The sequence below is a fragment of the Delphinus delphis genome, chromosome 2, assembly GCF_949987515.2.
Source record: "Delphinus delphis chromosome 2, mDelDel1.2, whole genome shotgun sequence".
NCBI classification, from domain to species: Eukaryota; Metazoa; Chordata; class Mammalia; order Artiodactyla; family Delphinidae; genus Delphinus; species Delphinus delphis.
In genome coordinates, this window is record NC_082684.1 from 94,100,705 (window position 1) to 94,127,184 (window position 26,480).

General features: G+C 43.7%; 2 protein-coding genes across 2 annotated transcripts in view; one reads left to right on the plus strand and one right to left on the minus strand.

The window, feature by feature from the left end:
- AP4E1 (adaptor related protein complex 4 subunit epsilon 1) overlaps window positions 1–17,974 on the plus strand; it is a 107,203-nt gene extending 89,229 nt beyond the window's left edge. Inside the window, exons 23-24 of the mRNA XM_060005236.1 lie at window positions 5,239–5,295; window positions 17,906–17,974. Coding sequence (XP_059861219.1) covers window positions 5,239–5,255 — 17 coding nt within the window. The 3' untranslated portion in view covers window positions 5,256–5,295; window positions 17,906–17,974. The remainder of the gene's footprint in view (window positions 1–5,238; window positions 5,296–17,905) is intronic.
- The window catches only part of TNFAIP8L3 (TNF alpha induced protein 8 like 3), a 39,979-nt gene continuing 25,814 nt past the window's right edge, over window positions 12,316–26,480 (minus strand). Inside the window, exon 2 of the mRNA XM_060005244.1 lies at window positions 12,316–13,347. Coding sequence (XP_059861227.1) covers window positions 12,785–13,347 — 563 coding nt within the window. The 3' untranslated portion in view covers window positions 12,316–12,784. The remainder of the gene's footprint in view (window positions 13,348–26,480) is intronic.

The window sequence follows — 26,480 nt, forward strand, 5'->3', positions numbered from 1 at the left end:
TGCTGGCAACTGATTTCCTCCAGACTTCCTCTCAAAGGCTCAAAGTGAACTCAATAATATTATTTCTAGGAAGAAGTGGAAGTAAAGGTGGTAAGAGTATTGATTTGAGACTAGGAGAGATGCCTAGGTCTGGAAAACTTGGTTCTTCCTCCTCCTGAGACTTCTGTTTATAAGGGCAGGAGATGTGGCTTTAGAGAGCAGGTATCTGCCATATAATCTGCTTTGGAAGTAAGCGGCAACAAAGGGGGAATGAAAAAAAATCTAATTTACCATTTAGTCTAAAAGAAAACAAAACTATACCTTATATCTCACCAATTCTTTAAGTTTATTTTTTATTTTTTGTAATGTGGTAGCTCCAGGACCACTTTGGATAGTGAATACCAGTGACCAACACCTTTTAAGTGCCTCCTGCTTGAGTGTTTGTTCTCTCTTGTCCTGGTTTCAGTGGAAACTCAGCAACCTCTGGGCCCTTTTACAAAGCAAAATTGGGGGCTTACAAAGAAAGAAGATGGAGTTAAGAGCACTCACAAGTAAATTCACCCAACAACTGCTATAAGGGGTGTAGGTAAGCACACACCTGATATTCAGGAAGGTTTGAAGGCTGAAGTGAGATGCAGTGAGCTTATTTTAGAACCTGGTAGAGCTCAAGGAACCATTTCTGAGATAAACATCCTTATTCAAATGCCACAGACACACTGTTTCCCTCAACAGAGAGACTTGAGGCCCAGCAGTTTTTATGCTAGAGCAGATTTGGGTCAGAATCAAAGTTTTAAAGACTTTTTATTGAAGAAGTTAAAAGATTCATTGGCCAGCAGCCAAGCGTAGTCTGATTTGTTTGCATTTCCTCTGGGAACTCACAGGCAAGCAAGGAATTGGCCAGCCACGACTGTGAGGGTTACTCACTCCCCTGTGGGCCTTTTCTCCCTGGGCATTTACAAGGTGGGGGAGGAGAGCGGGGGGAACTCTTTCCTCACAAAGGCCCAGTTCAGCAGCCCAGTCAAGCTGCAGTTCTCTTCAGGGTAAAGAAGCCTGCAGTCTCCCCTCCCATCAACCCAGTGTTTATTAGTCCACAAGTGAGACCAACATCACTCAGAGGGTGAGAGGCAATGAGGGGAGAGATGGGAGGCGACATGTCACCACTTCTCTCTACCAGTCATGGTCGGAGGACCTGCTCCAGGCTCAGAGGCATCAAGCATGCATGCTCATGGGCTGGTTTTCCTTGTTCAAGTTCTTGCAGATGTTACGTTTTGCCAAGAATCCTTCAAACAACCCTACTGTCCGTAGTTAGAGAGCTTGGGGGAAATTTGTTGACAGAATTTAACTTTAAAAAAATGAAAAAAGGGCTTCCCCGGTGGCGCACTGGTTGAGAGTCCGCCTGCCGATGCAGGGGACACGGGTTCGTGCCCCGGTCCGGGAAGATCCCACATGCCGCGGAGCGGCTAGGCCCGTGAGCCATGGCCGCTGAGCCTGTGCGTCCGGAGCCTGTGCTCCGCAACGGGAGAGGCCACAACAGTGAGAGGCCACAACAGTGAGAGGCCTGCATACCACACACACACAAAAAAGAAAACCAAACCCAAAACTTGGTATGGTTTTGTGATTTAGAAGAAGGTGCTGGTATATCCACACGTGTGTACACACACACACACACACACAGAGCATGAAGATCCCTCTCTTTTTCTCAGGAATTTGATCACATTGGCAGAAAATTAGGCAAAAATGTAACAGGATATATGACTGCAAGAAAATGAGGAGGAGTTGAGAGATTTAAAGAGGTGGGTCCTTGGTTCTCTGGGACCAATAAATCCTGACATGTGGCTGTGATGCCCCTTGCTGAGGAATTCATGACCTCTTCAATAGTCTGAACACCCAGGTAGGAGGTGGAACAGGAAAACTGGAGGTCCTGCATATATAGATGTGCTAGGGCATGGGGTGAACAGACAGGGGACCCAAGGGTGAATGTGCCAAGGAGGATTCTGGGAAGGTGGTGGAGTAAGAAGCAACAGGAAATGTGTTTCCCCACCTAGAATAACAATTGCACTGGCAGAATTTGTCTTACATAACTATTTTGGAACTCCGGAGTTTATTGAATAAGGCTTGTCACTTGCAGAGGAAGACCTGGAAGGTTAATTTTGGTCAATTTCAGCTATTAGCACAGTAGTAGCTACCCATTCCCTATCCCCAGCCACGTGGCAGGCAGCTGTGCGCATGTCCCTGTAGCATCTTACGCACAGCTTGCAGGAACCAAGGTGGGCAAAAAGGACCCTGTCTTCCAAATATCGGGGATCTGTGCTCTGATCACTGATTGCTCCTTCTGATCACAGAGGTGCAGGTGATCATTGTCGTACCTCCCACCATTGCTGTAAGTCCCTCATCTTCCAGCTGATGTGACTTCTAGGGGATTTAGAGAACTGGCACCTTCCCCTCGTCATATTTCTCTTTTTTCCTTTTTGGGAGCCAGGTATCAAAGGCAAGGACATTCAAAATCACCTTCATATATGGGGAAAATTAGAAAGTGACTATGCATGCCCAGGGAAAAGTGCAAGCTCAGAAAGGAGCTGAGAAGACCTTAGGTTTATACCTCAGGCTTGGCACAGAGACAGCCTATGACAATAAAACAACAACAGAAACAACAAAATCTAGCAAGCTCTGGGAAAGGGGAGAACCTGATTTCCAAAGTTAACATATTATTAGATTCAAATGTCCAGTTTTCAACAAAAAATCATCATCCAAGAATCCTATATCTGGCTAAACTGTCCTTCAGAAGTGAGGGAGAAATTAAGATGTTCCCAGAAAAACAAAAGCTAAGGGAGTTTGTTACCACTAGCCCCACCCTGGAAGAAATGCTCAAGGGAGTCCTGCAGGGTGAAATTAAAAGACACTAGGCAGGGCTTCCCTGGTGGCACAGTGGTTAAGAATATGCCTGCCAATACAGGGGACACGGGTTCGAGCCCTGGACTGGGAAGATCCCACATGCCTCAGAGCAACTAAGCCCGTGCTCCGTAACCACTGAGCCTGCGCTCTAGAGCCCACGAGCCACAACTACTGAAGCCCATGTGCCTAGAGCCCGTGCTCCGCAACAAGAGAAGTCACCGCAATGAGAAGCCCGCGCACCGCAATGAAGAGTAGCTCCCGCTCACTGCAACTAAAGAAAGCCTACACACAGCAACAAAGACCCAAGGCAGCCAAAAAAAAAAAAAAAAAAAATACACTAGGCAGTAACTTGAAGCTTATGAAGTAAAGATCTCAATAGCAGTAAATACATGGGCAATTATAAAAGCTAATATTAATGTAACAATAATTTGTAACTCCGCTTTTTGTTTTCTACATGATTTAAGGACTAGTACATTTAAAAGAATTATTTGTTTATGTTTTGAGGGACACAATGCATAAAGATGTCATTTTGTGATATCAACAACTGAAAGGGGTGGGGTCAGAGCTATAAAGGAGCAGAGTTTTTGTATGTTATTGAAGTTAAACTGGTATAAATTCAAATTAGAGTATTATAACTTTAGGATGTCAAATGTAATCCCCAGGGTAACCACAAAGAAAATAGTTATACACAAAAGTAAATGAGAAAGAATTTTAACATTTCTCTACAAAATATCAACTAAACACAAAGAAGAAAGAAATGCAGGAAATGAGGGACAAAAAGCTATAAGGCATATAGAAAACAAATAGCAAAAGGACAGAAGTAAGTCCCTCCTTATCAGTAACTACTTTAAATGTAAATAGATTAAACTCTCCAATCAAAAGACAGAGATTGGCAGAATGGATAAAAACACATGATCCAACTATATGCTGTTTACAAAAGACTCACTTCAGATCCAAAGACACAAATACGTTGAAAGTGAAAGGATGGAAAAAGATACTTCATGCAAATAGAAACCAAGACAGAGCAGGAGTGGCTATACTAATATCAGACAAAATAGATTTTAAATCCAAAAATGTTACAAGAGACAAAGAAGTACATTGTATATTGATAAAAGGTTCAATACAGCAAGAAGATATGACAATTATAAACGTTTATGCACTTAACAGCAGACCATCAAAAGCCATGAAGCAAAACCTGATAGAATCAAAGAGAGAAATAGATATTCTACAATACTAGTTCGAGACTTCAGTACCCACTCTTCCTTACACTTAGCTGAATCCGCCCCCCTTCCCCCCATGCAGAGGCTGATGAGGCTTGTCTTCAACAGAGGATGCTTGAGGCTCAACCTGGTTCAGCATAATGAGTCTTAGTCATGGGTGTCATCAGGATTTGTTTGCTCTGAATCTACAATCATAGGGCAATTCCAATATTGATAAATTATTGTTTATGATATTTTGGGGGGGAGGGGCGAGCCACTTTTATATTGCTAGTAAGGTGAGGTGGGGTTGGGAGGTGATAGCTAAAGGGTACCAGGTTCCTTTTTGAGGTCATGAAAATGTTGTAAAATTGACTGTGGTTGTGGTTGCACAAAACTCTGAATATACCCAAAGCCACTGAATTCTACACTTTAAATAGGCGAATTGTATGTTACGTGAATTATATTTCAATAAAGCTATTTTTAAAAAGGTGAGCTCACAGACTTAGAGAACAAACTTATGGTTACCAGTGGGGAAGGGTGGGAGGGAGGGATAGACTGGGAATTTGGGATTGACATTTACACACTGCTATATTTAAAATAAAATGCCTAAAAATAAAAAAATAAAAAGGTGAGTTCGCAACACCAAGGTGCATGGAATATACTGTGTAAAGATATGTATTAAAGATGATTCAAACAATGCAGGGGAAGGTTTTGAGAATTCCATAAAATGTCCCATTTTTGGGGGAAATGGCTTTATTAATATATTTTAAAGTAATTCTGATAGTTTCCCATGATATTTGACTCAAATCGGTAGTGACTTATTCATGACTTTGCATATTACCCTGTTATCTCTACAGAGATACATTACTGGAGTTGGACACGTTTCAGCTTAAAATGTATGTCTCAGTAAAAGATCAGTCCTAACATTGAATAGCAGTGAGCCCCTACTAAGCTGGTGACTGGCTGACTACCTGGGCCCACATTGTGCAGTTCACTGGTCTTTGTGGTTTTTACCTTGCATTTTCTGGCTTAAAGCTTTTCCCTTCTGAAATCACGAATTTAGATCTACAGTCAAAAATCTTTTTTAAAAATTGAAATATAGTTGATTTACAGTATTGTGTTAGTTTCAGGTGTACAGCATAGTGATTCAGTTTTGTTTGTTTTCCAGGTTATATTCCATTATAGGTTATTACAAGATATTGAATATAATTCCCTGTGGTATACAGTAAGTCCTTGTTGCTTATCTATTTTATGTATAGTAGTTTGTATCTGTTAAACCCATACCCCTAATTTGTCCTTCCTGCCCTCCCTCTCCCCTTTGGTAACCATAAATTTGTTTTCTATGTCTGTGAGTCTGTTTCTGTTTTGTATATACATTCATTTGTATTATTTTTAATTTTTAAAAATTGTATTTATTTTTGGCTGCATTGGGTCTTTGTTGCTGCGTGTGGGCTTTCTTTAGTTGCAGAGAGTGGGGGCTACTCTTCCTTGTGGTGTTGCGCGGGCTTCTCATTGTGGTGGCTTCTCTTGTTGCGGATCACGGGCTCTAGGTGTGCAGGCTTCAGTAGTTGTAGCTTGCAGACTCTAGAGCGCTGGCTCAGTAGTTGTGGCGCATGGGCTTAGTTGCTCCGTGGCATATGGGATCTTCCCGGACCAGGGCTTGAACCCATGTCCCCTGCATTGGCAGGTGGATCCTTAACCACTGTGCCACCAGGGAAGCCCTGTATTATTTTTTAGATTCCACATTTGAGTGGTATCATATAGTATTTGTCTTTCTCTGTCTGACTTATTTCACTAAGCATAATATTCTCTAGGTCCATTAACCCCTAGTTGGCCTCATCATTTGCAGATATTTTCTCCTATTCTGTAGGTCGTGTTTTCATTTTGTTGAAGGTTTCCTTTGCTGTGCAAAAGCTTGTAAGTTTAATTATGTCCCACTTGTTTATTTTTGCTTTTATTTCTTTTGCCTTGGGAGACTGATCTAAGAAAATATTGCTACAATTTATGTCAGAGAATGTTTTGCTTATGTTCTCTTCTAGGAGTTTTATAGTGTCATGTCTTATAGTTGACCATTTTGAGTTTATTTTTGTATATAGCTTGAGGGAGTGTTCTAATTTCATTGATTTACACGTAGCTGTCCAGTTTTCCCAACACCACTTGTTGAAGAGACTGTCTTTTCTCCACTGTATATTCTTCTCTCCTTTGTCATAGATTAATTGACCGTAGGTATGTGGGTTTATTTCTGGGTTCTCTATTTTATTCCATTGAACTATATGTCTGTTTTTATGCCAGTACCACACTGTTTTGATTACTATAGTTTTGTAGTATAGTCTGATGTCTGGAAGGGGTAGGCCTCCAGCTTTGTTCTTTTTCCTCAGGATTGCTTTGGCAATTCTGGGCCTTTGTGGTTCTATATAAATTTCAGGATTATTTATTCTAGTTCTGTGAAAAATGTTATGGGTATTTTGATAGGAATTGCATTAACTCTGTAGATTGCTTTTGGTAGTATGGCCTTTTAAACAATATTAATTCTTCCAATCCAAGAGCATGGAATATCTTTCCATTTCTTTGAATTGTCTTCAATTTTCTTTCTTTTTTTAAATTAATTTTTTTATTTCTTGTTTTTCTTTTTTTTAATAAATTAATTTAATTTATTTATTTATTTTTGGCTGTGTTGGGTCTTCATTGCTGCGCACGGGCTTTCTCTAGTTGTGGTGAGTGGGGACTACTCTTCATTGCGGTGCGTGGGCTTCTCATTGCAGTGGCTTCTCTTGTTGTGGAGCATGGACTCTAGGCACGTGGCCTTCAGTAGTTGCAGCACATGGGGTCGGTAGTTGTGGCTCACGGGCTCTAGAGCACAGGCTCAGTAGTTGTGGCTCATGGGCTTAGTTGCTCCGTGGCATGTGGGATCTTCCCGGACCAGGGATGGAACCCATGTCCGCTGAATTGGCAGGCGGATTCTCATCCACCGCGGCACCAGGGAAGACCCCCTTTCTTTTTCAAATTTTTATTGGAGTATAATTGATTTACAATATTGTGTTAGTTGTCTTGAATTTTCTTTATCAGTGTTTTATAGTTTTCAGCATATAGGTCTTTTGCCTCCTTGGTTAGGTTTATTCCTAGGTTTTTTGTTTGTCTGTTTTCATTTTTGTTTTTACTTTCTATGCTCAAAGATCTTGAAGGGAATCATTGAGGTGTCATTTCTCAGTCCATTTGGAAGAAGGGAATCATTGAGGTGTCATTTCTCAGTCCATTTGGAAGTATTGCTTCGTTTAAATAATGAACAGCTTCACTTCTAAGAAACATACAATATAGAAATGCGCAGAGCTTCTTCCCTCTTACGATACTCGGAATGTGAAATTTTGGGACTGGAGGGATTCTTAGAGACCTTGTGCAACTCTCTGTTTTTACGGTTGAGGAAACTGAGGCCCAGAGAAGTGAAGTATTGATATAAGGAAATCACCAGGTATTGGGCAAGCTGAGACTAAACCTCCTGACTCATGGCTTGTTTCATATTCTATACCTTCTGCTGCTTATGAAAGCTGAAAAGAAAATAAAACCCAAAATACTCATCTCCCTGGTCTCCCCAAACCCAAACTCAACAACCTGTTTCTAAAATCAAGTTGTAACTGTTTCTGAATCACAGAGCAGGGGTAGCCCCATCCTATCACTGAGGAAGTATGACCCTCTCAGCAGGGAAGCTGCTGCTCTGATAGGTGGAAGGACCCCAATTACCCACCAGGGACCAGCCCACAAGCTCTTCTTTCACAAGTGAGAGAGGCTGGAAGAGTGCTCTCTCCCTCCATAAAGTAGGCTAATTGCGGCTTCCTTGCTAGCCTCCGCACTTGCTCTGTGCCAAGCTCTGGCTCCCACCCAGCTCCTCCTTAAGGCGGAGCCAAACCCCAGACTCCCTTGTCCCAGGAGCTGGTCCAGAAAGGCCTTAGAGTCAGCAAGAGGAGCTCTATACCACAGCCTGGGGGACACTGGCTGCCCAAGCTCCAGCTTCCTGGATGAGTGGCCAGACCTCTCCTCTGTAGAGACCTGCCCCAGCTCAGCATAGAAATGACAAGGTAGGGAAAGGACAGGTTAGTAGTGTCACTGAGGAATATATAAATATACCACTATACCACTATAATGAGAATATACCAGTGCTGGAGGTAAGGTGTGAAAGAGAGCTTGCTCTGGCTGACCACTCCTTCTTCTGACACTGGGAGGAATTCTGAGTGTCACATGCCTTAAGTTCAGATAAGAAATAAGCTCCTAGGATCCTGGGACCACACAACTGATACCTGGGCCTCTGCACTCCAACAGGTGCTGCTGGATTGGGAGAGTATGAGCAGGTGCAGGTGACTTTTCTTCACAAGGAGGTTTTGCAAGGTTTCTCCACTCTTCCCTTCCTTGGGAGGAGCAGTGTCTGGTGTGTCCAGCGATGGCCTCTCTTGTGCTTTGAGATATATTATCAGAATTGCCAGGATGGGTTGGTCAATTCTTTGATTACTTATGGTAGCTTTTTCTGGCCAGTTTTCAAAGGGAAGGCGGGACATGTGGGATCCCACCTCTTTCCGTAGAAGGCCTATGTGTCCCCCAGACACAGGTTCACCCCTCAACCTTTGAGCCCCCAAAAATGAGTCACCGTCAGGGGCAGGGTAACACTCATTCATTCTCTGCAAGCCTATACTTTCATATGTTGTAGCAACATTTCTCAAAATGAAGAACTCATGGATGCCCAAGCTATGCCTGCAGACCCCTAGGGGATGCCCAGGTAGTTAGAGAAATGCATTAAGTTAAGTTCTCTTCTTTCACTTGATCAATCAGCATGAACAACACTGTAAACACAAAGAGAAACTCGGACCCTGAAGACGGATGGCACCACGTGGCTATAAGGTAGTCATCCCTATGTGACTCAGAAAGTACTGAGGCTGATTTTGATTTTTTTAAAAAAATATTTATTTATTTATTTGGTTGCGCCGGGTCTTAGTTGCGGCACGTGGGATCCTCTTTGCTGCATGCAGGATCTTTGTTGCAGTGTGTGGAATCTTTAGTAGTGGCATGCGGGGTCTAGTTCCCTGACCAGGGATCAAACCCGGGCCCCCTGCATTGGGAGCGCAGAGTCTTAACTGCTGGACTACCAGGGAAGTCCCTGATTTTGATTTTTTTTTTTTTAAGTTGTCAGAATGAAACAAAAATTTAAAAACTCCATTTAGAACTCATGGACTTTAACCCACTCACCCCTGCTCCCCCAGAACTTTCAGGGATTTCCAGATGCCATTTTGAGGAACAGGATTGTAGAAGAGTCTTTCCCCTATCAAGCAAGGCCTCCCTCTAAGGAAAGAGCAAGAGGTGGCCTGGTTTGAGCTGTGGCCCAATAGCAGGATCACACTAAACAAAGGAAACCCACTGACCACACAGTTCTGAGTTGGGAGGGCCCTGGAAACCCTTTCTTCAAAGGCCATCTGATTCATGACTCTATTGTCAATATCCCATTCCATTCCTGGACAGTTCCTGCTAATGCAATGTCTTTGCAGCCAGAGTTGGCTGATCTAGAATTTTCACTGATTGGTTTTGCTCTTGACATCTGGGACCACGTTGAATTTTTTTTTAAAAGCCCCCAAAATATTGGGGCAGAGGGTGCATAGGCCTGATTTGAGCTCATTTCTTTTTTTATATAAATGGATACAAGAAGTTCATTGGAGCAGCCAATGAATGTACTGATTTGCTGCTGAAAAATGTACAGATGGGTGAGATGGGAGTTTGGAGAAGTACAGATGATGAAGCCTTTTCATTTGGATTTGTCACTGAGCAGAGACCTGGAGTTGCTGAGGGTGTCAAGACTCACAAATGCAAACACAGGGAAGAAGAGTGATAACAGACACATGGCAGGCACAGCTAGCAGGGAATGTGTTTCTGTAGGGTTCAGACACACAAAGAAGGACACAACCAGGGGTGGTGTCCTCCGCTGGGGACAGAGCTAAGTGCTCAGGGATGGTGGAAGACTCAGTGATGTTTCCAGATGAAACTGCTCCTGCCACCCCCACAACCCTTAAAGAATGGGTCCTGTCTCTGCCCTTGGGTTGCTGAGCCAGGCATTGCTCTCTGAAGTTTGCGTGGGGCTTGAGCAAGTGAGTGTTTCAGTACTGTTGCTTCTTTTGAAATCGGTTTTCTTTAAGGTGCCACCTACATGTAGATATTGTAACTTTGCTTTTGTGGGTTTTCACTATCGAAAATTTAGTACAGAGTTCCAAGCACAAATGTATGTCTACAGAGTCTTATTTTTATAAGCATCTGCTGGCCTCTGTCACATTGTTTTCAACCAAAACAGCTTTTTAGGGGCACTAAGTGACGTGGTTAGAGTCTTCAGGATAAACCAATAATGAGATTCCTTGGCCACTAGATTGTTATGTAAAATATTTGAAATTTGTAAGCTTTTCTGTTGGCCCATGAAACTCAATCATCACATGAATTTACATGCCAGCGGTATATTTGAAAGGCATACACGGGATAGGTGTTGACTTTTTAGAGGCGTGGTGGGTTACTTGTGCCTGGGTAACCCAGGTTCCCTTGGCTACTGTTGATAAGATGGAGACACACCTGGCTGGCCTCGTGGTAGAGCACCCTTTGGCTGCCTCAGTGGAGAAGCCTAAGGTGGTAGAACGTTTTGGTCCACATCGTCATTGCACCCCATTCCTTCAGTGGCTTGAGGCTCAGAACCTCCCACTGTGCCGTGACCTGTGGAGAGAGGAGAACCTGCAGTCCTCTTTGGCTGGGGATCCTGCCTTCTTCCCTGCTGTGTCTCAGATGGACAGGAGACAGTTCCACCCATTCCTTTGGCAGGGCTGAGTTCTCTGGGTAGGTCCACCTACTTAGTGAAAAAAGAACCTGCTTCTAGAACCATCCATCATACTAGAAAGCGGTCCTTCATCAGACAAGTACACCAACACAGGCATCGAGGAGGACTCTGTATGTGAAAATTCGGCTACGGCTGGGCTGCTTGCTGCCTGGTGGCAGGTGGGCAGGGAGGAGCCTGTCGCCTGTATCTTCCACGGGCACTGCCTAAATGACCAGTGACCTCCCCAGCCCAGATGTGCACAGGGCATCACTGTTCTGTCCTCGGGACTGTGAGAAGGGGCTGGGCCATGTTTGTCAAACATGGAGACAGGGGCTGACGTAACTATTCCCTATTCCCCGCTGGACATCCTTCCTGTGAAGTAATTTTGAATACTGGTAGCTGAAGAACTTAACAGGATACTTTATACTGATGTTGACATGGGAGCCAGTTGGGGCTGAATGGCCACAGCAGGTTCAGTGACCATCTTTTCACACCCTCGCACCAACCATCTCTGCTAGAGAGAGGCCATGGGGTGGGATGAACCATGGGGCTGAGCTAATATAGTATTTTTGCATTATCATCAGATACAGGGGAAGCATAACAGGACAGGAGGTGATGATGGAAGGACAAATCTCTTAAGGTGGTGTCCTCCAGACAACGTTATAAGGCATTAAATATTTTGTGTGAAAGCAAGGATTTGAGACATTCAGAGAAGGCGGTCACAGTGTCTATGAACTAGCTCCCCACTAACCAGGGGAACAGCCTCCACACTATACGTTCTACCCCAGGGGCTACTTTCCCTTAGGGTCTGAGTGCAAAGCTCTTACTCTTCATTGTCGTCTTCCTTTCAATCCCATTATTCCTAACACTGTATCTAACTCCAAGGAATTTGATTTTTGAATCACAACTCCAAAACTTCTTATTTGAAGGGTAATTTCAATTTATTAACAAACCAGAGAAAACAGCACAGAATGACTGTGAAAGACCAAGAAAGATGGGTAGGGCTTCATTCTGCCCAACTCTCCTGTGCATGCCAGCATAAACCTTCCCTGTGCCTCCCGGATGGTGCCCCTCAGATGGGGAGAGGCCAGTCCTGCAGGGGCAGGGGGAGCATAGTTCTTCTCTGCTTCTGCATGATGGGTGGGAAACTCTCTCTCCACTCTCCCCCTCCCCACCCCAGAAAGTTTCCCTCTGCAGGACCATAAACCTGCACATCTAAGACCTAAAAAACATAGCTCTTGAAAAATACTTTTCCAATTTGCAGCTATACTTTTTCACACCTTTGGATTCATTTTTATTTTGTTTGAAACAGCACATCTAGAGACAAATTGCAAACCCAGCCCATTAGAAACTATTGTTCTTTTCTCTGCTGCTTAATAGTCTAGATCCAGGTTGATCCCTGCCACATGCCAAAGAGAAACTAGTTAGACCTTTTATTAGTTTTTAAAAGCATGAACATAATCTCATTTGATCCTCACAGCAGCCCTGGGAGGTAGGCAGGTGGGCATGATGGTTCCAGGATCCAGAGGACAAAATTGTAACTGATGGAGCTGGGAACCAAACCCATGTCCTCTGACCCCTGGTCCAGGGCTCCTTCCATTCCACAAGATGAACTGGGCCCACCTAGATGAGTAGGGCAGCTTTTCTGCTTAGAATAGATGAGATGTCCTTTGGGCTTGCAAACAAAGGAGATTTTAAGTACAGACCTCAGCAGAGAGCTTAGGTGATAAACACACCTGAGCTCAATCTAGCATCAACATCAGAGGGATGAACAGGACAGAACACGGGCATCTTTGACAAGGGTTTCTTCTTGTTTTCCTGATTCTCACCTGGAACACGCTGGGTGCTGTAACATGAATGCAGCCAAGTCCAGGAGGAGGGAAGGCATTCAGAGGACTTTCTCGTCTAGCAATTTATTGATTCCTTCACAAATCCTCTTGAGGTTGGGCCTACAGTCTCCATCCAGGCTATAAAGGGTGGAGAGGAACTCCATATCAGCAAAGTGGTTGAAGACATGGTTGATGCGCCCGTGGCTCCGGGGTGTCAGGTGTCTCTGTACCAGTTCATGCACCAGGTCCTGGCACTCATGTAGGAGCTTGGAGAGCACATTTCTATCGAAGGTGTATTCTACCTCATAGAAGCTGACGATTGTCATGGCCGTCTGGTTCAGTTTCTTCCTGAGCTTCTCCACGATAACAACCTCCTCCTGGCTGAACTGGTTGTTCCGGTAGAGGATCCCAATTTTGATTGCCACCTTGATTAAGTCTTTCATGATCTTGTGGGCTTCCTTCTTGTTGTGTGTGTGCTCTTTGGTGACTTTATAGAGCTCATCAAAGATCTCGCTGCTGGTGTCATCAATCAGCATGTTGGCCACAGTTTTACTGGCTATTTTGCTCAGAATCTTCTTCTGGGCTTGAAGGGCAAGGTTCTTTGAACTAAAAACATCAGGACCTATGGTAAGAAAAGAAATAAAAGTTATAGAAATACTGGAACTGTTTATTATGTTTCTACAAGTGAAACATACTAACTTGAACTTACGTTCTTACAGCAAAAATTCATGCCTTCATACCCCACGACTCTTTTATGGAACCCCACCCCCAGCCCGGTTACTCGACTGTGCTTGCCACATGACATGCTTGTTTACCCTCTTGAACCTTTTAAATTGTGCTCTTTCCTCTCTAGACGTGGTCTCCTCATGTCCGGGCCAAATCTCATGCTTTTGACTTACTTCATGCAAAAAGCCTCCTTGACTCTATTTGCTCACGAAGAACTCCCTACAATGATTACTGCCCAGGAAACTATTCAGTTTTGCAAATTTACAGAAGGAAATTATTGCTTAATGATAAGAACGTAGCACCAATGCCAACCCCATTCTTAGGACAGACCTGGGTGGTTGATCATGGTAGTATTTTTTCTTTTCTTTTTTTTTTTTTTTTTTGCGGTACGTGGGCCTCTCACTGTTGTGGCCTCTCCCGTTGTGAAGCACAGGCTCTGGACGCGCAGGCTCAGCGGCTGTGGCTCACAGGTCCAGCCGCTCCGCAGCATGTGGGATCTTCCTGGACCAGGGCACGAACCCGTGTCCCATGCATCGGCAGGCGGACTCTCAACCACTGTGCCACCAGGGAAGCCCCATGGTAGTGTTTTTTGACTGAGTCTCAGAATTCATATTTCATTGAGTCTAAGATGTATTTTTTTTCATGTTTGATATCTTGGAAATTGGGATGTGTCTTATAGTCACTGTTGCGAGGTGGTAGTTGTGCTGTGGTTGCATTACCTGTGTGTGCATCAGTTTACACAATAGGAGACAGATTTGGAATAAGTCATGAGTACTCTTGTAAGAAATGTTGCTCACCAATGTTCTCGATGGCACACAGAACCACATTTTGTGGGAAACACAGACATCAACAGTTCCAAGCAAAGATGCTTCAGCTGAGTACAGAACTACCCTGAATGTGAGGAAGCTTAGAAAAACCAAAGCCACTTTATTTCCCCGTTACTTTCCACTTTATGAACGAATGAGAACAATATATGTTAAAAGAAATAACACTATGTACAAGTAAGTCTAAAAGGGATCTTTCAATAAGTATAAAATTAAAATTCTAAGCAATAAGAAAGCAACCATTTGCAGTTTAATTGGCAGCATTTTCTTCTTTCTTAAGAGCATAAAAGGCATCTTATAATCGATGGTGTCTTAGATTGGATCGAACACTCCATGAAGTCACCAGTTAGCTGGAACTGATATTTGACAGTCAGCAGTACGTGTGTGCATCGTTCTTATCTTCCCAAGGACATTCAAGTTGCTGGAGGACAGAGACAACATCTCCTACAGCACTTAGCTCAGTTCTGGGCACAGGGATGGAATGGTGTTTGTTAAGTTAAATGCCAGAATAATACTGCAGAAGAATAAATTTTCCTTTGAGAACTGACAGCTCTAGGATCTCTAGAGTTTTTGTCCAGTGCTCTGTGGCAACATGGAAGTGACAGGCAGCATGGACAGACAGATGGCCACACATACTAGCTTTTGCAATCCTGTCTGGCCCCTCCCCAATTCATATCCCATCCCCTCTGCCCACCTCAGACCCATCCCCTCAGTGGAATGCTATTAATCCCTGGTGCTTAGGTCTTGCAGACACGGACTCAGTTAACACTTAAACACAATTCAGACATACACCGCAGCACTTCCTCCACCCGCATATCCCCTCATGGACTGACTCCCTCCCTCCCAGCCCAGCCTTGCTCCCTCGGCCCTGGGTCTTTCCAGGACAGCTACTTCTGCTAACGGACCTCTTCCAGATGTAAGCTGCAGGGTCATGGCCTTGAGTGGGGTCACTAAAGTGGGATCAGCAGAACTAAAGCAGCAGGCACCACGGGTCTCCCACAGCCCCAGGAAGCTCTCTCCTAAAAGTCTGAGACCATAGACTCTTTAAGCAACTTTGGAGCAAGTGACCCTGATACAGCCAGGATTTTCCCTTCAGCTTCATTGTGAAGGGAATAAACAGTAATTCTTGACTTTTCCTTATGGTGAGATTTATGCCCTTCCAGAGTTTGAGACAAATAATATTTCTGCCCGGTCTGATCATCTACCATGGTCACCCAGACCTTTGTGTAAATAACCTTTGTTCCAAAAACATCAAATTCCTCCTCCCCAAACAAATATTTACCAGCATTAAGGATGTTTAAAAGATTGTGCTGTATGCTTTGAAATCAGTTCCACAGGAGAAACTTAAAGACTTTGAGCTTTGGCCCTGTCACCAAAATAAGTATATGCCTCCTTAGGTGATTATTTTGATGGGAACAATGGAATCTAGATGGATCTGTTCTGGAATATCAAAAATTGAGTCATTTCTTTGTAGACACAACTCCTAAAAACTGCTTGAGAAGAAGGTATTTGAAGAGGTTCTCTGGAAATGCAGCACACACGCATTTACACAGAAGCAACAGATCAACTGTGTGTCCACTGGAAGGTAAGCTCTGTGGGAGCAGGGATTTGTGACCAAGCCCCACTGGACGTCCCAAGCCCAGGGCATTGGTGGCCCACGGCAGCTGTTGTTGAATGAGGAAGCACTGGCTCTGTGCCAGGCACTTCATGGCTTTAACCCTAAGAGCTGGGTGAAGCTGGTGTTTTTAACCAAGGCTTCCCTGCTAGCCGGGTTCCAAACCCTGCTCTTTCACCACCAGCATTCCCAGAAGTTTTCTCCAGAGCAGTGGTCATCACACCTTTTGCTGTTACAGCCCCATAAGAATTTTGAAAAGCTAGTACCTCCTTGCACATTTTTTAACTTGACAGCAAGTATTTTTCACCTTATGGTTAAATAGTTAAAATTTCTAAGTAGATTAAATGTCTAGATATTATAAATATTGATACTTTAAAATCAATGTGTTAAATTATTCTTTTAAAAGTGTCCAATGTACATACCACATACCGCAGTGATACAACAGCCATTATTGTCCGTTTTAAAATGACAGGAGCAAGCTCTCCTTTAAAAATTAGAGCTGCTGCCATAAATAAGACAAAAAGACAACCCTCAGAATGGGAGAAAATATTTGCAAACGAAGCAACTGACAAAGGATTAATCTCCAAAATTTACAGCAGCTCATGCAGCTCAATGTCAAAAAAACAAACAACCCAATCCAATAATGGGCAGAAAACCTAAATAGACATTTCTCCAAAGAAGATATACAGATTGCCAGCAAACACATGAAAGGATGCTCAACATCACTAATCATTAGAAAAATGCAAATCAAAACTACAATGAGGTATCACCTCACACCGGTCAGAAAGGCCATCATCAAACAATCTACAAACAATAAATGCTGGAGAGGGTGTGGAGAAAAGGAACCCTCTTGCACTGTTGGTGGGAATGTAAATTGATACAGCCACTATGGAGAACAGTATGGAGGTTCCTTAAAAAACTAAAAATAGAACTACCATACGACCCAGCAATCCCACTATTGGGCATACACCCTGAGAAAACCATAATTCAAGAAGAGTCATGTACCACAAGGTTCACTGCAGCTCTATTTACAATAGCCAGGACATGGAAGCAACCTAAGTGTCCATCCTCAGATGAATGGATAAAGAAGATGTGGCACATATATACAATGGAATATTACTCAGCCATAAAAGGAAACAAAATTGAGTTATTTGTGGTGAGGTGGATGGACCTAGAGACTCATACAGAGTGAAATTAAGTCAGAAAGAGAAAAACAAATACCATATGCTAACACATATATATGTCATCTAAAAAAAAAGGTTCTGAAGAACCTAGGGGCAGGACAGGAATAAAGACGCAGACGTAGAGAACGGACTTGAGGACATGGGAACGGGTAACGGTAAGCTGGGACGAAGTGAGAGAGTGGTATGGACATATATACACTACCAAATGTAAATAGATAGCTAGTGGGAAGCAGCCACATAGCACAGGGAGATCAGCTCGGCGCTTTGTGTCCATCTAGAGGGGTGGGATAGGGAGGGTGGGAGGGAGATGCAAGAGGGAGGGGATATGGGGATATATGTATATGTATAGCTGATTCACTTTGTTATAAAGCAGAAACTAACACACCATTGTAAAGCAATTATACTCCAATAAAGATGTTAAAAAAAAATTAGAGTTGCTACATTATTCTTTTTTCTCCTTGAAATTGTATCTCTATTCTATGACATTCAGAAACTTTAACTTGATATCTGTTTTTATGCTTGAAAATGTTTTATTTGATCAATCCGTCATAATTCTCTATAACCAAAGGATCCATACATATTGAAATTTAAATTAAAAGACAATTCCAGTGATCAAAATCTCCAGTCCTTAAAAAAATTCCTTCTGGAGTGAGTTATCATTCTGATTATTTTGGGTACAAGTATTAAACTTTTGATAAATACTAAACATAAAAAATAAAGTTTTAATGGAAATGCACCTCCAAATGAGATGGGTAGGGGCAGGTTATGGTGCTTTGATTAAGACAGGCATCACCAACACCAAAGCTTCACATCATCCCTTTGTTTGACCAGGTTTTCCAACCCAGGAAAATGTATTTGTTGCAATAAGATTCCTTATGGGTGGGAACCCCATGACTGAAACAGTGGAAAGAAGGAAAGTTCACCACCCTGTGACCTCAGATTTTTGCTCTGACAGATGAATTTAGAAGAGTATTGCGGCTTCCTTGGTGGTGCAGTGGTTAAGAATCCGCCTGCCAACACAGGGGACACAGCTTCAAGTCCTTGTCTGGGAAGATCCCACATGCCACGGAGCAACTAAGCCCGTGTGCCACAACTACTGAAGCCTGCACGCCTAGAGCGTGTGCCCCACAACAAGAGAAGCCACCGCAATGAGAAGCCCTCGCACCGCAACGAAGAGTAGCCCCTGCTCGCCGCAACTAGAGAAAGCCCACACGCAGCAACGAAGACCCAACGCAGCCAAAAAAAAAAAATTAAATACATTTATATAAGAAAAGAGTATTGAAGTGAGAAAGAGGAATTGGATTTATAAATCAGTTCCCCCAAAACTCTCCTCATCTGCTCATCGCATGGAAAGTCTCTGGTCTCTCCGTGGTGCGCACACCAGTTTGAGTCCTGCTCTTTTGTAAGAGCAGCAGCATTCCATGAGATGTTAAGTGGTGTTCTTTGGGGGATGGGTGTGGGGGAGGAGAGTAAAGAGGTTTTTTTTTTTTTAAAGGTTATACTCCATTTATAATTATAAAATATTGGCTATATTCCCCATGTTGTACAATATATCCTTGTAGCTTATTCTTTGCATAATAGTTTGTACCTCTGAATTCTCTACCCCTATCTTGCCCCTCTCTTCCCTCTCCCCACTGGTAACCATTAGTCTGTTTTCTGTATCTGTGAGTCTGCTTCTTTTTTGTTATATTCACTAGTTTGTTGCTGTATGTTTTAGAGTCCACATGAGTGATGTCATACAGTATTTGCCTTTCCCTGACCGACTCATTTCACTTCTCATAGTACTCTCTGAATAAAGTTTCTTGATCAAATAAGTTTGGAAAACACTGGGTTAAGCAACATTAAACAGAATCTTGTAAGACTTTAAAAATATTTCTTTAATTGATTAGGGTGTTTTATCAACTGTCAGAGAGGCGTGGGTATGGTAGGCAGAATCATGGCCCCCAAAGATGTCCACATCCTAGTCCTGGAACCTGTGCGTGTGTTACCTCATCTGGTAAAAGAGACTTTGCAGACATGACTAAAGTTAAGGATTTGGGGATGGAGAAATCACCCTGGATTAGCCAGTGAGCCTGATGCAATCACAGGGGTCTTTATCAGTGAAAGAGGGAGAGAGAGTCAGAAAAGGAGATGTGGTGACGGGAGGAGAGGATCGAAGGGATGTAAAATGGCTGGCTTCAAAGATGGAGGAGGGAACCACCAGCCAAGGAACGTAGGCAGCCTCTAGAAGCTGAAAAAGGCAAGGGAACAGATTACCCCTAGAGCCTTCAGAAAAAATGCAGCCCTGCTGACACAATGAGTTTCAGACCTGTATAACTCATTTAGGATGTCTGACCTCCAAAGCTGTGAGATGATAAATTTATGTTATTTTAAATCACTGAGTTTGTGGTAATTTGTTACAGTAGCTCTAGGAAACTACTTCAGGTGAGTAGAGTGTGGTAAAGCATTTCTCAGTTTTATCTGGTCAGGAAACTCTGGTTTATTCGTTGTTGTTTTTTTGTTTTTTGGCGCACTGCAAGGCGTGCGGGATCTTAGTTCCCCGACCAGGGATTGAACCTGTGCCCCCTGCAGTGGGAGCACTGGACCGTCAGGGAAGTCCCAGAAAACTGTGTTTTTTGAGTAGAGTTACCAACTGCCCTGATTTGCCAGGATTGAGGGGTTTCCTGCATGGTAGACTTTCAGGGCTAAAACTGGAAAAGTCCAGGCAACTTGGGACAAGTTGGTCACCCTATTCCTGAGCCACTAGTGATACATATTATCATTGACCTAAAAAATGAAGAACAGGGAAGTAACAAAGGAAAAATTCCAGAGGGAGGAAGATGATACATACCTAATATTGAAGATCCTATCATCTCAGCAGGGTAAGCTGTATACTCTTGTTGCCACACTTATTTTTTGCGGTACGTGGGCCTCTCACCGTTGTGGCTTCTCCTGTTGCAGAGCACAGGCTCCGGACGCGCAGGCTCAGCGGCCATGGCTCACGGGCCTAGCCACTCCGTGGCATGTGGGATCCTCCCGGACCAGGGCACGAACCCGCATCCCCTGCATCGGCAGGCGGACTCTCAACCACTGTGCCACCAGGGAAGCCCCCTTCTCTACTTTTAAATTCTAGAGTCAATCTTAACTTTTTTTGGGGGGGGTCTCTTTTGGGCCAAGGTTTCTTTTGTCCCTTGGTTGCTCTGCAATTATTGAGCATTTACTATTTGTTCAACTCTGTAAGAAGTGCTATGGGGGACGTCCTCCCCACCCCCAATATTTAATTGGGTGCTACTCTGAATATTGTCCTGCAGGGAGGAGAGATATAGACAAATGAAACAAAATACTTAAATATGTGAAACAGCCCAAATTGGCATGAGTGAGAACAGCTGGGGGAAGCTCTATGGGCTCTGAAGGTAGACTTCAATGTGGATAGGTGGGGATGGCTACAATATCAGGAAGTGGTTTCTAAAGTTATCCAAACAGGCCAGCAATTTTCCCCCAATCACAAAGGCCTTGGGTGGTTTCCCTCATATGTTCTCAGCTATTTCTCTTGTAAAAGAACATGTTATTTACCTACAAAGGGACTTGAGGTACAAGCTTCTATGGTGTGGGCTCAGGAGGGTCACAGGTATCAAATCTCTGAAGCCCAACAATCAAGAGGCTAGAGCAGAGGAATTACAGATCATCAAATTATAAGGGAAGCTTTAACAAAAAACAACAAGCAAGTAGATTCCCACACTTACTCCAGACTGTCAGTATTAAAATCTTTAGGAGTAAGGCCAGTAATCACAAGCTCTCTAACATTCAGCATGATTCTGACATGCTGAAGGTAGGGCCCACTGATCACGGCATGCCCCAATGTGTATCTTACAGAATACTAGTCCCATCAGATGTTCCAGGGGAGAAAGTTTTGTGGTGAGCTAAATGAGTTTGTAGATGACTACACATTGTGGCTGGCTTTTCATGGTGCGCCATACCAGGTAGCTTATTAAAGGCTCTGAGAGGTCCTGTAGTAAAGATACCTGTATAGTTTTGTTATTTATTTGATGAAATAACATCAAGACACCAATCTGGTCAACTCTGACAACTCCCAGGGGGAGGGCTGGAGAGCCAGTACTGTTTCCAACACGCACACACGATTTAAGGGAGAGTGTGTGCACTGAGGGAGAGCTGGGTGGGGCAGACTTTTTGTAGATGGAAATCTTGGGCTTGTTTCCTTCCATCCATCCTTCTGTCTCCACCTTTTGCAGTTTTGCAGAGGGACCATGTTGGTGACCCATCAGGGAGAAACACTAGGGGCTGAGAGGAAGAGTGTGAGCTTTGGAAGCCAAAGTCAGGAGTGCAGTTGGGATACCTGGGGAAACAGGCCTAACTGGCATGCACATGTTTGTTTGTGGGAAACACCGGGAAGATCTAGGATAGGTCGTGGCAAAAACTATTCTTTTTTTCTTGCATACAAGCCTTAAGAAGGCTCTTTTAGCCAGCAATGATTCTCTTAACCATTTTTGAACAAAAGTTCCCATTTCCCAGCCATGAAAAGTAAGGGGTTGTTTACAGTAGCTTAGAATCTCTGAGAATGGAAATAAAAATGTGATTATGCAGCTATTATTATGCAGCTCACCTAACTAGCACAAGGAGAGGAGACTGAGGAAGCTGCAAAGTTCATCCTTGTAGGAAAAAACAGGGGCTTCCTTAAACCAAATCTGATGGAGGAGCTCAGATGAAAGGATTATGGAGTCAGTGCTCTGAGAATAAGCACCCTTGGAACATTACAAGGAAAGAAAAAGTACCAGAACTATGTTGGGAAAATGGCGTGACAATGGGAGTGAACTAGTTTGAAGAGAGAAAGCAAAAGATAATTTAAGTGGGCCCTTCACTGCATGGAAAAATGCTGGGGCTAGTCTGAGCTGAGCTTCTATAAATGATGTTCAGCTGTAGCACAGGTGATGTTTCCACGTTTCTAGAAAACACTAAGCTCTCCCGGATGGTGAAATGCCAAGCTGGTGGTGATAAACAGCAGGAAGATCTTATCAAGTCAAGGGTGAGTGGGCAGAAAAGAGGCAGATGAACTTCAGCATGGTAAGGGCAAAGTAATACATTCCAGGAAATATAAATGATAGTTATGAAAGATGACAGGCTCTCAGCTGTCACTTACAGCCCAGAGAGGAGCTTTGAGCATCAAGCCAGGATGGATTGTGGCAGAGAGGGGCTAGGGGACAGACTCAGCTCTTCTCTCCTTACTCTCAGGACTTGGTAACTTCTCTACCTCTGGTTAAGGAGTGCGTGGAAAACTAGCATATGAGGATGGATAGCTGTTTCAAAATTATAAAGTTATCTGTAATAGCACTCACACAATATCACTTCACTTCTGTAAACGGCTTAGGATAATGGCAAGGAAGAGAGTTAGCTAAAAATGTTAAGTAGAAGTTAGGGGTGGAGATGGTACCCTGAGAAAAACAATCTGTGGTGCTTAATAAGCACCATCTGTCAAAGTCGAAGGTCCAGAGTACAAGGAAGGTGGGAGGGGAGTCTCCGGGGCATGGGGAGGGGAAGGCCTGGGCAAAGGGTGATTTGTGGTAGTCCAAGTTTCTGGCACTCAATCACTTACACTTAACTGTTGGAAATAAAGTTCAAGCAAGCTTCCTTGAGGCGGAGCAGCCTTACAAACTACTTTGAATGTGAACTTTCACAATGAGCACCTATCCTTCTGCTCACCTGCACAGGCACCCAGAAAAGCTGATTGGGCCAGTCATGTCCCTTAAGCTCCATCCTTCACAGCCAATAAGGGGCCAGGAGCCGGGGGAGAGTAATACCCTCCCCCCTCCCTTCCTGCTTCATGGTGGGTTCTCTGGATGAATGATAAGGAAGAGGTTGGCTCTGGGGGTGAGGTGGTCTGCAGGATGGGATATCCATGACAAGGATACAACACCTTCTAGAGAAGACATTGCCTCTGCTTAAGTTCTAGGTCCCTATGTAGCTATGGGGACAAAACTATTAAGGAACCTTAAGTAGTTTTTGAAATGTAAACCTAACACTGTTACAGTTTCCAGAAAGACTAACTGAGGTGTTGCATCCCCAGTGGAGTCAAACTGGAGAACATTTTCCTTTGTATACTGCCGGAGTATTAAAGAAAAAAGATGGCACTGGAGGAGGTACAATGAAGTGAAATGGTCAAGGGATGGTAGGATCTTTAAGTTAGAGACAAGCAAAATCTTGATCCTTCCCTCCCCCCACAGAAAATGATCAATGCTTGGCAGCTCATGAAAAATGCCTTTTAGGTCTAATCCCTGTCATACTTGAATGAGATGGCATTTTCTAGGCTTAAGAAAGGTACTTTGGGATAATTTAAAAGGCATCACAGTAAAACTTAGATGACCTAGGAGGGATAGGAAATAGACTTTTCTGACTGGGGGTTAATCCAGCACACCCTTGAGGCTTTCTTAGGTTTGGTCTCTTCCCCACCCTCCAAGAGAGCCTTGAGGACATGTCCCCTGGGCTCACCCCTGATGCTGAGAAAACCTGAGGTCCCCAGATTTCCACTGCCTGCAATAAGAAGCAAGCAGCTTGTGGGTCCTGTGAGTGGGTCACCGTGACTTGAAGGGCAGCAGCTTCCACCAGGCACTCTGAGGGCGTGTGCAAAATGAAAACATTAGAACCTTTATTTCTGTTTCCTTGTTTTCTAATGAGATGGGTTAAGCTTTACTAATATTTAACATTCAGGCTAACCTTGGGACCCACTGGTGTGTGGCATTCTAAGGAAAGCGGGGAAGATCCCCCTGTTTCCCGGGGATGGGGGAGTATTTTAGTGTGTCTCTCTGATTTGTTTGTTGCCTTTCAGCAGTTTTGATTTTTTTTGGCATATGTTTGCGTGTGCTTGGTTAAACAGACTCACTGATTATATTATTTAGTTCTAACTAAACTAACCCTTATGAAATGGACCAATGATTTCAAAAGATTCCTGCAAGAAACAAAACTGAGGCCTGAAGACAATACACTAATCATGCCAGCACAAGTAAATGGCAAGAACATGGCAGAGCTGACGATTATCCTCCTCATCGTAAGAGCTTTTCTGCAGCTAAATTATAAGGTAAAAGTACTGATCTAGTCAGATCAAACAAGAAATGGGCTATAAAAATTTCAAAAATTCTAATAAGATGATTTGAAATATGGACTTTACACACTTTTACTTGCTTCGAGATATTCCCCAAGGCAGTAGGAAGCCACAGCAATTAGCAAGACAGACATATTGTGATTTTGATCTTAGCTTGTCCTGTGGGTGACGGGGAGAGGCAATAAGGAACAGACTGTGTGACTTTGGGGGAGAGGGATGCGTCAGGGGTGATGCTGAGTGCTTCCTCTAGCTTGGGAGATGTGGGGTGGGGAACATTAGGCAGCACCAACTGAAACAGGCATCTGGGAGCATGTGTGGGGAAGATGACTTCAGTCCTGAGTACGCTGAGTTCGAGGGGTTCCAGGGGGGCATCTAGGTAGAGATGGTCACATGAGCCTGTACAGTAGGCACCTCCAACTCAACATGTTCTACCCCGAGCTCCCCATTTCCCCATTCAAACCATGTCCCTATCCATCAAGCAATTGATGGTGAAAAGACCTAGTTTCCCTAAATAATTAGCCAATTAAAGACGCAGATGTAGAGGATGGACTTGAGGACACGGGGAGGGGGAAGGGTAAGCTGGGATGAAGTGAGAGAGTGGCATGGACATATATACACTACCAAATGTAAAATAGCTAGCTAGAGGGAAGCAGCTAGCTAGAGGGAGATCAGCTTGGTGATTTGTGACCACCTAGAGGGATGGGATAGGTAGGGTGGGAGGGAGACACAAGAGGGAGGAGATAGGGGGATATATGTATATGTATAGCTGATTCACTTTGTTATACAGCAGAAACAAACATACCATTGTAAAGCAATTATACTCCAATAAAGATGTTAAAAAATAAAAAGATCCCGAGGGATAAACAGGTTATTCCTTTAAAATGCAAATTCCTACTTCAGTGGTTAAAATGTACTCTCTGTTCAAAGCTTGCTGGGGATCAAGTTAGTCAATCACACGATAGCCCTCCTAGGGCTTCTCTCTCCCCTTCGTGGCCCACCACCAAATCGCCCCTCCTTCCCCACCAAGAAAATGGATTCTTTTAAAATGAGGATAGGAAGTGAGAGGCAGGCTTGGGTACAGTAGGATTGGGGTGGAGAGTGGAAGGAGGAAGGACTGAATTGCTAGAGACAGCCAAATGCAGGGGAGGGGTGTTGCATTAGCCAGTCTTCACCACTTTGCATTCCCCTTCATGTGGCCCGTCGTCCTGCCTCTAGCTCGGGCTTGGGTGCCCCTGAAATCTTGCCTTTGGGTCAGGCCTGGGAACAGCCACAGAGTTTTGCTTTGCCCTGGGTGGCTGCTCAGTCCTAGAGATTCATTCATCCAGCAGTCAGGAGTGAGGATTTGAGTGTTTTGGGGGGACCAGATATGATGAAATTTCCTAGCTAATACTGGATGTTTTAGGGTGCTGAGAAAGGACATGCAATAGTAGACAAAACAGGGTGTTTCTTTTTTTTTTTTTTTTTTTTTGCGGTACGCGGGCCTCTCACTGTTGTGGCCTCTCCCGTTGCGGAGCATAGGCTCCGGACGCGCAGGCTCAGCGGCCATGGCTCACGGGCCCAGCCGCTCCGCGGCATGTGGGATCTTCCCGGACTGGGGCACGAACCCACGTCCCCTGCATCGGCAGGCGGACTCTCAACCACTGCGCCACCAGGTAAGCCCCAGGGTGTTTCTTATAGGAAAGCAGATTCAGATCATTGTGACACCTTACTCTGAGTAATTACACTTTAAAACCAGCATTTGATGACATTCAAGATGAAGACTCTTTTTTTTCATTTCAAAAAAATTTCCTGGGCCTTGAAATAACATCGTTTCAGGTGAAGTGAAGAAATGTTGGCAGGGTCAGCTGTAAGACCTTCCAGCTCATTATCTCATTTTGTCGTAGATGCCCCCAATCCACCCATCCATTCGAACTGAGGGATTCATAGTTCAATTAATAATCATGTCAGAGATAATGTTAACTACTGAGCACAGATTATGTACCTGAGGTAGTATATACTATGTATTTGATCCTCACAAGAGGTCTGCAAAAGAAAGACTGTAATAAGTCCCATTTTATAGATAAGGAAACTGAGGAACAGCAGATTTAAGTAATTCATTCAAAGCTACGAGGCTAGTAAGAGAGCTGCAGTTGAGTCAAATCAAATCTAGACAAAGCCTGCAATCCTTGCCTTCCTGCATCTGCTTTTAGAAGATTTTCCCTGGCTCCCTAATGACTGTGATTTCTCACTTATTTGAGACATTAATTATGCCTCAATTAAAATTCCTATCTAGCAACAAGATTTACATTTCATAATTTTTTTCTTAAATACAAAAAA